The 15,619-nt window shown below is 40.1% G+C and overlaps 1 protein-coding gene across 3 annotated transcripts in view; it reads left to right on the top strand.

The window, feature by feature from the left end:
- Positions 1–313: 313 nt before the first annotated feature.
- The window catches only part of cxxc4 (CXXC finger 4), a 28,754-nt gene continuing 13,448 nt past the window's right edge, over positions 314–15,619 (top strand). The window contains exons 1-3 of one of the 3 annotated variants that reach the window (XM_042389846.1): positions 314–879; positions 1,861–1,956; positions 2,886–3,824. In XM_042389846.1, the coding sequence (XP_042245780.1) occupies positions 3,000–3,824 (825 nt within the window). In that variant the 5' untranslated portion in view covers positions 314–879; positions 1,861–1,956; positions 2,886–2,999. The remainder of the gene's footprint in view (positions 880–1,860; positions 1,957–2,885; positions 3,825–15,619) is intronic. The other 2 variants (XM_042389855.1, XM_042389840.1) reach the window with 2 other exon arrangements.

Here is a 15,619-nt window from a genome sequence, read left to right on the forward strand (position 1 = left end):
ATAAATGTGCCATGCGTGCCCGTGTTGTCAGCCTGTGGGAGCTGTAGGCATGGGTGGCCAGCAGGCGGGATTTATAATGGTGATGAATCCCGGAGGTCTTAGTAATTATGGCTGTCGCTGGACAGAGAGGGAGAAGGGGGGGAAACAACCCGGCGGAGGCATTTTATCTTAATCACAGCTCAGCTCCATTCAAATTAATTTGACAAGTTTCCCCAATCCTTATTAAAAGACGCGCCTGGCTTATGACAACCCCCCTCCTCCTACTCTAAATGCATCGTCATAAAAGAAATATTTTTAAAAAAAAAAAAATAAAAATAAAGAGGCTACTATAAAACGCAGATATTTCCCGTAGATATTTTTCTCCCCGTAGGGCGCCCTGAGCCATCCATCCCTCCCACCTCCCGAGTGTTTCTATAGTAATTTCCAGCCAATGATCAGTAGGTGTCCACATCCCTGCTTCCTCACCTCAGCACCAATCAGCCACACACAGCGACAGGAGACACGGACTGAGCTGAGACCAGGCAGACACACACAATACAACCCCCGGATCAAGAGGAGAGGAAACACCTAACCCCCTCTGCGATTTCCCCCCTTCTTTTTCTACGACACCTTTTTTTGGGCTTATTTGTGCACTTTCCAGCCTTTTTCTAACGTGACAAGAAAGTCGATAAAAAAAATGGTCCTTTTGTTTTGAGCGCTCTAAACGCACACACACACACTCGCCTTCCTCTCCTCCGGCAGCCTGTGTCTGTGCGTCTTCTCGCATCTTTGCATTATTTCGTCCCCCCCCCCTCCCCCCCGCGTATCGCTTCGCAGTAATGTGCCGTTGCACGGTCGCAGGCTGGTAGCATCTTGGGAGCTCTTCTCAACAGGAACCTGGTAGGTGATGCTCTCTCTCTCTCTCTCTCTCTCTCGCTCTCTCTCTCATCTCTTTCTTTCTCTCTCTTTCCCTCTGTCCGTCCATATTTTGCCGTCCAGTCAGTGCCAAACCTTTGCATGCGTTTTACCCCCCTTTTCCTGTCCCGATTTGTGTCCGTGTGTGGCTGCCAAGTGATCCAGCCAATGTCAGATTCATTTTTATGGGGTTTTATTTGCACTATTGCACCGTACTCCTCTCTCCGGATTATCTATGCATGACCTTTGATCTGGATGTCTACCACAGACCAGACTGAGTGTAATTAATGGCATGGTGGTGCAGCGGCGGCACAATGGTTCGTCATCGGACGTGGTGGCTTTTTTACTTTTCTTTCCTCTCTCTCTCTCTCTCTCTCTCTCTCTCTCTCTCTCTCTCTCTCTCTCTCTCTCTCTCTTTCCAGCTCCAAGTATTGAACATTTCTGTCTCTCTAAACTTTGTTTACAGGCTGAAAATCAATGACTTGATTGCCTTTGGGCTGCATATTTCGCTCCAGGGGTGAATTGATTAAGTAATAATGACCCTGAGGAGGGCTGATCATTAAGCCAAGGAGGTTTTGTTTACTGGTGGCTGCGGGTTGTTTTGGATGCCACATCGACACTGAACCTCCAGATCTGGAATGGATGATGGATAGGACTCTAGGTTTTCATATTGGTGCCCTCAGAATCAAAAAATAACAATAACAAATTTTCAAAAATAATGTTTTAGTGCATGTTAGAAAGTGTATTGAGACTTCAAGACTTTATGTAAAAAATATCATAGATCCACCGGGACAATATTTAGATAGTTTTGTCTACTTTTAGGTTAACAAGGCAAATGTTTAGGACATTTTTAGAAGGGGATGCACTTCAGTATCCGGAGGACTTGTAAACAATGCCACCCAGTACGATCTCTCAAATTCCATTTGTGCATATTTATAATTCTTTTTTTTTTGTTTTGTTTTCGAGACAGCTGCTGGGTAGCACCACGGAAGTGATTTGAAATGCTTTAGTGTTCCAGCAATGGATCAGCTTTGGCAATTAAGAGAGAAAGCCCAGAAAAAGGTAATGGAAGTAGGGGGAGATGTGTCTAATGGGCTTTTATCTGTGGAAACCAAATCCAGACAGACTGGTGGAGAGAGAAAAAGAGAAAGGGAGAGAGAGAGAGAGAGGAAATGGAGCCCCCCCCCCCACCCCATACACACACGCACACTTGGACACACACATATCCCATCCTGAGGCAGCTGACACCGTAGTTGCTCTGGTCCATGATCTTGATGTAAATTCACCAGTGGCTATCTGTGCTGTCATTGAGTAAATGTAATAGAGCTGGCCATGAATGAATACCAGGTGCTCTTAAGAGGCCGGACAGAGTTGTGTTTACATGGATGGACCACCTCTACAATTCAGAACAAAAAAAAAAGAAAATATTTAACTATGTTCCTTCTGGCGCCCAAAGCAGATTATTTTTAAGAGCTTATATTGCAGGCCTAAGGTAAAAAATATTTGTGTTTGTAGTTGCTGCTGTCAAAATCTGAAGGCTTTCCTCTAACTTTTCAAAAATGTTTTGGATTGAATATTAATTTTTTTATATTTTGATGAAATGTCCCCTCGAGTATTCAGATGTATTTATTCACTCTGTGAAGTAGTTGATTGGGCTTTTCTTCAAAATATGTAACAACACCTTGACAAGAGATCTAAAAATCTTGAAAGTGTGGCATGTTTTGAAGCATGCTAATTCTTTTTCCCTATTATTATAATGACATGTTGGTCTGTCACAGCTATCAGGTTATTGTCACCAGATGAAGATCAGTTCTGACTATTTGTGTTAGTTCCATTATAAAATGTCAGAGCATAAACAATGTGACAGAGAATTTCTGTTGTCTTCAGAGAAAAGTTGAAGTGGAGAAATGAAATCTGATTAGAATGAAACCATTTGCCTCTTTTATGTGTAATTGTTGTTTTTTTTGTTTGTTTGTTTTTTTTGCTTTTAGCACGGGAGAAGATAAACCAGGATGGTAACACACTGTTGGTAACCAGCTTCAGTTCGACAAAGGCCACTGTAACCTCACTCTCTTCTCCTAAAAACTGACAAGCATTCCTCAGCCATGTCTAACATAAACAATGCACTTTGCATTGAAAACGGACAGAACGCAGATGTGTCTCTCTTACAAAAGGATAATCTTCAGGATGGTGGATTAAGCCAGCTTTTGGATTATAACGCAGAAATGGAAAGGTACAGGTCTTTTGCAAACTTTTATAAAACCAATGGGGCATTTCCACAGACTGCTAAGATTGCCCGCATCACAACGCCCATTTTTCCCAGTGCTAGAATTGGCATGTCCCCTTGGAACTGCGATAACGCCATGCTCTGGGGAAGGAAATCAGCGGCAATAAACCCTAATAGGACCAGCATGCATAGAAATGACTCCCAGAGGCCGGGGAAGCCTGGCGTGCCGCCAGAGACGCTGCAAATGGCAAATAATAATTTCCTCTCTACCTTATCCCCCGAACACTGCAGACCTTTAGCAGGAGAATGCATGAACAAGCTGAAATGCGGCGCTGCTGAAGCAGAGATAATGAATCTCCCAGAACGCGTTGGAACTTTTTCCGCTATTCCGGCTTTAGGGGGCATCTCATTACCTCCCGGGGTCATCGTCATGACAGCCCTTCACTCCCCCGCAGCCTCAGCAGCCGTTACAGACAGTGCGTTTCAAATTGCCAATCTGGCAGACTGCCCACAGAATAATTCCTCGGCATCCAGTGGAAACCCAGCGAAGAAGAAAAGGAAAAGGTGTGGGGTCTGTGCACCCTGCAGGCGGCTAATCAACTGTGGTGTCTGCAGCAGTTGTCGGAACCGCAAAACGGGCCACCAGATCTGCAAATTTAGGAAATGCGAGGAGCTGAAGAAGAAGCCAGGCTCGTCGCTGGAGGTGAGAACCGGGGCACTGCTTCCCCTTCTTTTGTTATTATCCCCTTGCACTCCAAAGCATTAACCTTTTCATCCAGTCACGTTCTAAGCCCTTGAAAATTGTTTCCATGCCCACCCATGCCTGAACATCCCCCCGGCTTCTCAAATCTGCCTACCCGCCTAGCCTAATTGGCAGTAATTAGGGGTGTTTGTGCGGAGCGCAAGCTGAGCTTGGCTCAGACACCCCTAATTGCTGCCAGTCAGGCTGGGGCTGGAACGCATCCGAACAACCCCGAGCTTGGCTCAGCTCCAAGCAGAGCTGGGAAATGGTTTTCAGCAGAGAGCCATCCCTCTCTGCACCCGGTCATTTTAACCAATTATGGAAACCGTCTCTGGATGGGGAGAATCAATATCCCACAAAGCCTCAGCCTCCGACCACCAAGAGATGGTGAGAGTGATGGCAGGGCTGCTGATGGCGTTTCTCAAAACATCCTCCAAGTTTTGTGTGTGGAGGGGAGTGAAGCACCCAGACTTATCCTCTCCCGCTGATCCTGTATGAATTGATTGTCCATGTACAGTAGGGTTTAGATTCAATCATTTTATATTATATTTGTGTCATTATGGCCAATTTACTAATCAATCTGGGGTATGATGCATATCAAGAAGGGTGCAGAGGCAAAAAATATCTGTGTCACTTAGGAAAAAAAAAAACATATCAAGCACTGACTTAAATGACAAGTAGCAAAAGGCTTCATTAGGACACAATCAGAGGGCAGTGTTGTTTTTAAAGGTTGATTTATTTAGTGGCTGACATTTGGTTATCAAGGGCAAAAGCAGAATTTGAATTTAAGTTGCAAATATGGTTTTCTGTATCCTGACAGTTTGAACTTGCTCACTGACTTAACATGAGCCTGTATGGATGAGTCACTAACAAATGCAACCTGAGGGCCAGATGATTTGCTCATTAATTAAGTGATTACATAGAGAGGGAAAAGAGGTTAATTATAAAATATTACCTAATCTACTTATGGAAAAGCATCATGTATGGATTCCTTTTGTTCTCAATGAATTCCAGCCATCAGTTTGTCTGATTCTTGTTTGAATCCATGATAGATTTCTTTGAAATGTTTATTTAAGCACATACAATATATATACTTTGAGGTTGTATAACACAGATATCACATTAGAATTTGGATTAAAAGATTCAAATTAGATTGTACCTGAATGCTAATTCTGATGCCCGCAAAATGCAATTCATTTTTGACCATTTGGTGTTGATATGCTCAATGTGACATAATTGTTGTTTGTGTCTCATGTTCTGTGCAGTGTAGTGCTACATGGAGGTTTTCTGTTAATTTAATCCTGGTTTGACAGCTAATACTTAAAAATTTTAACAACTTTTTAATGATTTTGACACGAGTCTCAAGTATCAAAAGCTTTGCAACTAAAACAGAAATTTAGAGACTACATCAGATCTGTTCTTTTTGTTACCTCTTTAACCCTACTAATCAAGCAGTGTGTCAGTCATTACAAACACGTTTGTGCAGACAAAAAGTGTTCACACCTATAGAGGTTTATTTTACTTAAGATCACAAAAGTTCCAAATATACCCTGAAGAATTAAGGGACAATATTTCAATCTTATTAAGCCTTTTCTGTCTACAATTGAATCCCAAAAATGTTATTCTCTTAAAAGAAGTGAAAAAATCCATCTGCACAGGGAGTTAAACTTTTCAAAGAAATCAACTTCTTTTCAATAATGTCTGTATCTTGAAACAAGAACGATAAAGGCAAGTTGTTGCCTAGAATTGAGAGAAATGAAACCAGATTTTTTCACTTGAAAAGGAGAATTTAATGATTCAAATTACAGTCAAAATGACGTAATAGGAGGGAAAATTTGCAGTGTAAAATGAAGACATCAAGAATATTTCCATTAGTGCAGCCAATAAAAACATGGTGTTTTGGCTTTGTATATTTTACTTAGCATCTTAAAGCCTTTAGCTTAAACTGAGTTTTGGAACAAGCTGATACAGAACATATATGATGCTTATCATACAGTTAAGAAAGCCTCCAAGTGCACATGCAGTGAAAATGAACTTTTTAGTGAGGTAGAGGAAATCCTGTGTCCAGCAGTTAAACTTTTAAAAAGAGCAGTATTTACATATTTATAGATTCTGGATTTTTCAGTGAGAGAGAAGCAGTAGATGACAGTATTTTTACATGTCACAAACATGTCTGTAGGGGATCTTTAAGAGTTTAAATAAGGGGGTCACTGATGGGTTATGGGTTGGAAGTGTATACCACAGAGGTGGCAATCGGAAGCCCATTTAATGTTGACTCCATATATCATGTACTAACAGGTGTACCAAACAGGTGTCCAGGAAGCTGGCCTCACATTTTTTAATGCACGGGTAGAATCACTTTTGGAAAACATCCATTTGCAAAGACGGTTAGAATTACCAAGGGTGTGAAAACCCCCCAAGCAAATCCACACTTGCTTTTAAAAGCTCCTTCACTAAGTTCAGTAATTCATATTATGGACTTCTCCAGCAGTAATTGTTATTTTTGACTCTGCATCTGTAATTACAGGTGCACCTTCTGCTACGGAAATGGGTTTGAGCTTAAAGGCATCTTTAAGGTGTGAAGTGCACTTGCTTAGACAAAGTTTTATACGAACATTAACAGGGAGTGGATCTTTTTTTCACCTCGACGATGGCGCTAATGGTCGCTTACAGTTCAGTGGGATTTGATTGAGAAGTGTGAAGAATCCGGTGCTGAAGTGAGTTTAAAAGGAGAATTTACAAGCCATATGTGCAACATCACATGTGAACACTAACACATATACAAACTCACTGTCTCTCATAAAGACATACGCAAAGACACAAGTCGCATCCACACTCTTACTACATACTCACAAACAAACAAACAAACAAACACACACACCAAATACGACGCCGAATGTACCTTTTGCCTTGGAAGAGATGATAAGCTACTGGCAGCTAGTTAGATTTGGCTGTCAGTGTTTTCCACATGGGAATCACCCTGAACTAATTATATCTTAAGCAGCGGTGGAAAATGCAAATCAGAATTTTACTCACACCCCTGAAATCGGAGAGCCAATTTAATCTAATACCCCCTTTAATTTAGCGCGCTAATGCAAGGCCCTAGAGAATTGCCCTGTGTCACTGCTGTGCTGTTCTGCAGCAGATTCTGCTCTCTCTCTGTCTCTGTGCTGCTCTCAGGCTCCAGGATGGATTAGTCTGGCAGAGGAATCTCATCTAACCTAACATTTCCCGAGCAGTTACCTTTACATAGCTTGAGCTCCTATGGCTCAAAGGTCCTTCATTAACTTTCAAATGCAATAATACTCATATGTAGGCACGCTGTCTTCACCTCTGTTTACCTCACCTGTTTACCTCAACTTTACTTTTATTTCTGCAGGGAAGTTTCATGAAATTTTGCCTTCTCTTGAATTCTGTAAATGTAAAAGACACACTTACTTCTGTCGCTAAACAAATTGATAGAAAGATTCATCGCATTAATACCAACATGGTGTGAGGGCATATAATTTTCTAAGGTAGTGGTTCCTGAACTTTTTGGCTTGTGACCCCTTCAGTGTCAACTTGTGACCCCACATCATAGGTTATGGCCCCGGTGTGGACATGATTTGTGAGCAGATCACCCGAAGAGTTTCTCCGATTGTTTCATTTGAATTTTCAAAGCCTGTTGCGGTGAAAGTGTGTATTTCCCAAGAAACAAGCAAAAATGAGAGAACATCAAGAAAGAATGAACATCATTTTGTATGACAGAAACATTTTTTTTCCTTTCTCATCCTTGTAATCATGGGACTGTTTAAATTTGTCTTGGGCCCCTGAGTGGGTCCTGACCCACAGGTTGGGAACCATTATTCTAAGGTACTTTATATTCAGCATCCAACAAGTGGCTCAGTGGTAACAGTAATGTAGCACTAAGATGAGGTTGACAATGGCTGTTGAAGTCTTTTCAAAGTTTAGAATACAGGTTTTTTGTCATTTATACAAGTTTTATATTAATTTGATTCAATTTATTGGTGACATTTATAATGCTTTTAAGAGTTATTTGTGAGTCAAGCTAACATTACCTTATTGAACTGTGTATATCTTACACTTGCATAACTCAAATATTCTTTGAGGTTGTAACCAGAGTATTATAATATTTTTTCACTGAGAATTCTTAAGAAAGATACACAGTTCCTACAATTTATGAATTATCAATGTCACAGTGAATGGGATTTTTTAATTGATGGTTTGGATTTTAAACATGACTGATACTGAGACAAGTAAAGCTGTAGGGTTAACGTTAATGTTCTGACATAAAACAATATGGCTTCAAATAGAATCATATAGACTTCATTGGCTAATAATATGGAATTAATACATTCATAAAAGACCTATCAGAAGTCCAGTTTAGCTCACTATTTGTTGGAGGTCATAATTTAGTATCTATGTGTCACTGTGATCTGTCAGTCAAACATTTCAACTTAAAAGCATTTATTTTTTGTGGCAAAAGTCAGACCGGTGGAGTAAAGTCTTAAAGGTAGTCTTCCAACCAAGCTGCACTTTCAATCTAATGTCCAAACACACTTGGAGGTGTAGACACTGCATGTATAATTAACGTTTTTTTCAAGGTTTTGTTGTGAATGATGCTCAATCCTGACTACTTTAAATTGAGAGTCTCATGCCAACACATTGATGTCAAAACAAACATCCTTCCATACAATCTGATAGAAACATAACATCCTTATAATCATAGGATTTCAAGTGCCAACTCACTGGGTTGTTGAGTATATTGACATGAACAATTCAAACAGCAACTCTTTTTTTACATTCATAATACTGCAAAGACAAAGCAAAATCCTTGAAATAATAATATCCAGAGAGTCTCCTGTTTGAGTAGCATAACATAGAATAAAAAGCAGGACAAGGGCAAAACAAAATCCACTTGAAGAGATTCATCCTTTCAATTAACAAATGTCAAAGGCCAGCACCAAGCCATGTGCAGGGAAACAGCATCCTACAGTACGGGGATATACTTTCCCTCTCCCCCCCTCTGTTCTTTGTGCAGTGTTGATATGACTACATGAAATGGGTGAGATGAAAAGGTGGCATGGCTGCCTAGAAACCTTTACTATTGTGATAAAAGACAAGGCCCAAAATGGTAGGAAACAGGACCTTGAGGAAAATAGCTTGGATTCAGGCCCTTAATGAGAGCGCAGGAGCCAAATAAGCAACGGCAGCCAGGTCTAATTTGTTTTAGGTGTGCTCAGAATAGATAAGGACAAATCTGTGACCTTCACCCCCTCCCCCCAACCTTTGCCTCCCTGGAGATAACACTGAGTGCTCCCAGCCAATCTCCATGGGCAAAGGAGAGGGGGTAAAGAAATAAAAAAAAAAAAAAAAGCAGAGAAGGAAAAGCCTGAGGGACAGACGGCCTTTAGATCTGCAGATCTCTAACTTACTGGATTTATTCAAGCTTTAAAACTGCAGATTAATTTGGTCGCTGAGGTCTGGGGGAGTGTGAAAAAAAAGAAAAATGAGGCTGTATGCCGCTGCGCATCTCAACCTAAAGGGCAACCTTAAGCTCCTGTCAAGACAATAGGATTTTGCCATCTGAACCACGATGCAGACCGCTTAATTATACACATCTTCCCTGCAAGCTACCCTCAGCTACTTAAGAGCATGGGCCCCCTTATTCATTGTCATGCCCTTTTTCCCCTAGATTGGTTGTGCCATGTGGATTTTCTGTCAGCTTCCATTTGCACCGAGTAGCTGTCCTCCTTAGGCCTTTTCTCTGCTTGGAAAGGCACAACTGCATGGCACTGTTAAAGAATTCATCGTTTTTGCCACTGCCACCAATTAAGGCCATAGCGTAATCGGAAGCGTCCGGACGATGCCCTTACATTATGTGGTCTGTCGCCTCCTCTGCCCCTGTTTGATTTAACATCCTTGGTTCAGTGGTGAAAGAGAACTCATTGTCATTGTCTTTATTATAGTGCGAGGAAAGAGAGAGAGAGAGAGAGAGAGAGAGACATGGATGGGGGTAGAAAGCAGCCCAGTGGAGGGTGGACAGCGTGAAAGAGCAGGTGCGGGAGGACGTTAATGTGTGGCACTTTAAATTTTAAACAGATGAGAATAAATTATTGATGCTGACTCTGGCTGAGAAGTTAAAAGGTATCTCGTCATTACTGAGAGCTTGTATGAAAAAGTGTGAGAGAAAAGTCTTCAGTAAATGCATCAGAGCAGAGGTGTTTTTTTCCCTCCATAAAGACGCTGAGTTATTTTGATCGCTGCACTTATTTGATGTTTTGGCTGTAATGTACAATTTAAGAATGACAGTAAAATTATAGACAAAGTCTTAACACAATTAAAAAAATGCATTTGCCCAAATGTATAAATGCAACAAGGCCAGTGGCAAATGAGTGTTTGAACTGATGTAATATTAAGAGCCAGATTAGCAAAGACGTTGTTTTTCAATTATCTATCAACATATTCTTTCAAGAAACATAAAGCTGCTTCTTTTTTCCACATCATACACATATCAGACGTTAGCTGTATTATTACATTGTCATTAAAAACAGTGAACTAGAGTAAACTTCATAGGAAAGCTGCAAAATAATACATGACCCTGAATTGTTAAAATCCATCCCAGGTCTTTACGATTCTGTTTCTCTTTCTTTTTGCGGGCTGACATTTGTAAGTCACTCTCATTTGTGGGCTGGGAATCGGCATGGATAAAACATATTGGCCACTTGTTAAGAAAATAAGAATATCCTACACAAATGTGTTCAACTTTATATACCAGCTGGAATACCTCTGTAATATTACGCTCATTTATTACACTGATTACAGTTGTGGTTCCAGATAGCGTTACCTCATGTCACATGATACAAATATGAGTTCGCTATTTCACAATACCACTAGGGTATAAAATCAAAGATAGTCATGGAGAAAACAATCAAGTCTTGCATGCCATATGCTTCTGTTCACAGCAAAATCATCATTTCAACTCATTTCAAAGCCGCGTTCATGTCATATCAGAGTTACCATATTTACAAGATTCTGACTTATAAATAGCATTTCTGTCAACCTCCAAATCAGAATTACGACTGGGAAACTGGAAGTTTTCTGAAAGCTCCAATATATCTGACTTGGCACTTAATAATCAGCCAAAGTCAAATGTTTAATGCAGTGGTTCTCAAACTTTTTGGTGTCAAGGACCATATTGATACACATTAGGCTGCGAACCCATATTTTATAAGATGTAGTCTCAGGGATCCCCATCTGATAAGATTTAGTTATTCCATAACTGTCTATACTGTGGATTGATATTAAATTGATTGAAATTAAAATATTCCAATTTTTCAGGGGACCCCTGGAACCTCCTCAAGGACCCCAGGGGGTCCCTGGACACCGGGTTGAGAACCACTGGTTTAATGTAATTAAACCCACATTTGGATGGATGTAATGTAATTTTGTCAGTGCAAAGTATTTTGCTTCATATGACCAACTCAATTATCATACAACCTTCCTGAGATGTCAGGTGACGTGAACACTCACAAGATTTTTTTTCTTCTCCCTGCTCCTTCAATCATGGAATGTTTATTATGTTGTCACAAGCTCATTTTGTGTAAATATCTTGTTTACACTTTATACAGTGAAGTGATTGAAAAAAGAATAAAGAAAGACAGAAAGTCCCTAACATGGGAATCTTTCCAATCCTCCTTCCCCTCCATCCAACATAGTGTGAGCGCAGCATAAACCTGTCTCTTGTCCCTTGTTTTAGCCATGCTGCTATATGTATGGGGCTCAGAGAGTGGGAGTATTGTTCAGTCAGTTGATTCAACCAACTTAGGTCTAGTTGAGTATAAAGAACAGACTTCTTGGACCCAGTATCATGGTTTTATACCATGGATCTATTAAGACTACAAGATATACGGTGCGGCAACTCTGCTTCACTGCTAGTTTGTCCCGGTGGCCAACTGAGTTACTGCATCAGACCTTGATTATAAAAAAATACATTTGTATAACTGTTGCTGGACAACACAAACGGCGTAGAAAGGCTATTTTTCTGTGTTTGATGTCATTTCATTTAGTTTCTTCTATGGAAAGGCGTCACCATGGAAAAAAGACAGAATGGATACCATCTTGGAGCACAGCAGGCCTCTCCAATTCTCATAAGAGACCCATGCTTTACTAGACTCATACCCTCATGTACACTTGAAAACACAGAACAGACTACACCAGACTGTTGATCATGGGTGAATACAAGACCTGTGTTTACAATTAGCAGATGTGGTGTAATTTTATGTGCTCCACAAGTTTGTAGAATTTTAGTTGATTGGTTCAGTTGGACGTTATCGTTATGATGTTGACACTGCAGATTCAACAGTTGGAGGACAGTTTTTTTAATTTGACACCTTAGGAGCATTTAATGCAATAACTTACATTCTACAATCATGTTTAAGTATGTTTGCAGTTAATAAAAATGGAATTGATAGCTTAGAGGGCTAGAAGTTGCCATCAATACATTACAATAGTAATTCTATAGTTATTCCATTGAATCCATAGTAATCCTATACTTTCTAACAAAACAAAGTGTCTGACCTGCATTTAACTGAATGTTTTTCAGTGAACATTGTCGCTTTACACACTGTCTTCCTGTCTGTCTCTGTCTCTCTCACTCAAACATTGATCTTTTTGACAGACCACTAAATTACAGCTCTGCTATCGATTTCTAACATGTTTCCTCAAGTCAAACCTCAAAACTCCTTGCTTGCCTTCAACTATGGCTCTGGATGACTGAATGCTTCTTGTTGCCTATGATGAGAGTATTATCCTGCCCCCAGTTCCCCTACATTATTGACTGTAAACCAGAAAATTTAAGGGTCCAGAACAGAGCTGATTTTGCACCTCAGTCAGTGAGGTACTTAAAGATGCAGTGTGTAGGATTCAGTGGCATCTAGTTGAATGGCAGAAATGGAATATATATTCCATTTATTCATAAGTATGTTTTAATGTCCTGAAAATAAGAATCGGTGTGTTTCCATAACCTTAAAATGAGCCCTTTATATCTACACAGGGAGCCGGTCCCCTCTATGGATGTAAACAGGGAACTGGATATAATATTGGAGACAGGGCCTGGTTAATTCCTATGGAAGTTGCTCAGTTGCACATGAATCCAAAAAACACTTCCTGAAAACATACTGCGCACAATCTATTGACCCAATGTGCCCATCAAAATGTTATCAAATCGAATGGATCAAATTCTGATTGTGAAACAAGTCATTCTGCGGGTTGTGATGCTCAAAAAATGTATCCACTGATTTACAGATGTTTCTTTCACAATGTAAGTGTATGGGAAAAAGTCTTTTTGGGCCCAATAGCATCATGTGATGTTGTAATTATATGGTGTGGCCACTATGTCAAATTGGCTTTAAAGCCCGGTACTGTTCCTGGGGGCTTGGTCCCCTTCCACAGAGCCCGCCATGTTGCACAGTCAAGTTTCTACAGTAGCCCAGAACAAACAAACCAAACACTGACTCTAGAGAGGGTCTTTTCCATTTTTCGTGAGTTTCGCGGCCACTGTAGGTTCTCCTATACGCTTGGAAGGGGAGGGGGATTCAGCTGGTTTCAATCTGCAACTTCACTGCTAGATGCCTCTAAAACTTATACACTGGTCCTTTAATGTAGATTATGATTATTTTCAGTGTAAACAAAACTGACACTTGGCACAATAAAAACAGGCTTTACTAAAACATGCCAAACAAATGAATGCATCAATAATGCCTTGAGATATTTTATTTGATCTGAAATGCCATATTTTTGATTTGACTAATTTGTCTCTGGCTCGCTTGTTGATGTGTCTTTCATTTCATACTCAACCCACACGGCCTGTGAGCAAACATGACTATTTTGTTGCTCCCAGAAATAGAAGTACGGTTTGAATTGCTCACTTGTTGAACTATTTATGCCATTGTTTACAATTCTTCTATATTATACAACATTTTACAAAGCATATCTTAAGTTTTGCGTTAGATTTCTTACCTCCCAAGCAGCTACTGGGTTATGTTTTTGTCACTGCAATACGAATAGTGAATTTTTAATCTCTTCCATCTTGTCCTTAAAGTTACATTATAATGATTGTTGATATCCAAAGTTTGAGGATCAGCTGCCAAAAACAATTCACATTTCATTCAGAGACACATCAAGGAATCTACCATTTGTAGCAAATTTTTATCCAGTTAGATTTAGCGGGAAGCTTTGGGAGCTTTAGGGAGCTCCCAAAGAATCTGAGCAGCAATGAGAATTCTGCTTAGAGAACATGAACATAAATCATAGTTAAATCAACAAAATGAAATACCACATAAGGAGGAGGTTGGGGTTGTGGAGGGAGCCGTGGTAGCAACAGCGTTGGCATGAACATAATCAGTAGAGTAAACAGAGATGGTGTCAGGTTATAATGTCTGCGCTGTACACCATTCTTAAGGAAAGTTGTCAGAAAATTAAACCAGGATGCAAACAATAAGTAAACATCAATTTCTTGCATCCCAGGACCAATAAGTAGTTAATTCACTTCAGCTGTAAATTGCAGCTATATTTACACATATACTGGTACTGTGTAATAATACATTTTAACCTATGGGTTAAAATGGCTGTTGGCTTTTTGTGTGTTATATATGGTGATTAAAAATATAGCACTGTGTTAACATTATAGATGTAAACAGCATCAGAAAACATTTGGCTCACTTTTTGCTGCATATTCCTACTGGAAATTTTGGCAATACTGCCCCTTTGGATCACAGATTGTGTCTTTTAAAAAGGTTTCTGCTTCTGTTCTTTCATTCTCAGATTTTCCCATATACTGCGTTTATACAATATTTGTGAGTAGTAAATAGCTTAAAACATACAAAAACACTAGAATCATCCTTTAACTTACACAGTCTGTACTTTAACCTTATTATCAGTATTAGTGATATTGGGGTGCTATACAATACAGATCATAATATTAAGCTACCCAAATCTGGAAAAAAAGATTAAATGCAATTCGCTCAACTAACGCACTAATGAGTTTATATCCATAGGTTAGGCAGTAAGTGACAGATGGCTTTGTGCCATTCATCCAAGAAAACTGATGTGAAAGTGAATTTGTGAGTGACAACTAGTGATGGGATAGAAATCGGTCAACGTGGTTTAAGCGTCTCAGTTTCTGCAAGTCAAATCCTCGCATGCTGCCACCTCCTCCATTGTTGCTCTGCTCTCAGATTATGAATATTTCATGGCGAGCATCTGACACCATGCCCAGAAAGATATTTCAAGGTTTTTTCTGATAGAAATCCCGGGGTTAGAGAGTGTCACGGAGGCGTGAAGTCAGTCTGTGGCCCCCAGGCAAAGGATAGGATTTATGATGCACCGGTTGATGACATCAGGTGGATATTTTCATTCCTGAGCGGAGAGCCCCTTTGTCCTCCACGACTGATAAACCATTGAGCTGTTCACAGTTTGTGTCACTCCTCAAAAGACCTGTCTGTGGCTTTCTGTTGAGTAGAGAAATGATTTCAATCTCCTCAGAGTGCAAGCTGTGTTTTGACAAACTGTGACCGGTGTACCCCGTCTGATCAGTGTGGAGCTGGAATGACTAAGCAGGGGGGAGTCTGCTTGGATTAGCTCTGTCTTAAACGCTGCCTTTAGCATATTACATTGCCCACTGGCTTTCTCTTAACGATATCTCTCTTGTTTTCATCTTTGTCAAATTTCACTTTCCAGTTTAGCTAAAGCCTGCT

Source organism: Thunnus maccoyii, chromosome 2, assembly GCF_910596095.1.
Source record: "Thunnus maccoyii chromosome 2, fThuMac1.1, whole genome shotgun sequence".
Classification (NCBI taxonomy): Eukaryota; Metazoa; Chordata; class Actinopteri; order Scombriformes; family Scombridae; genus Thunnus; species Thunnus maccoyii.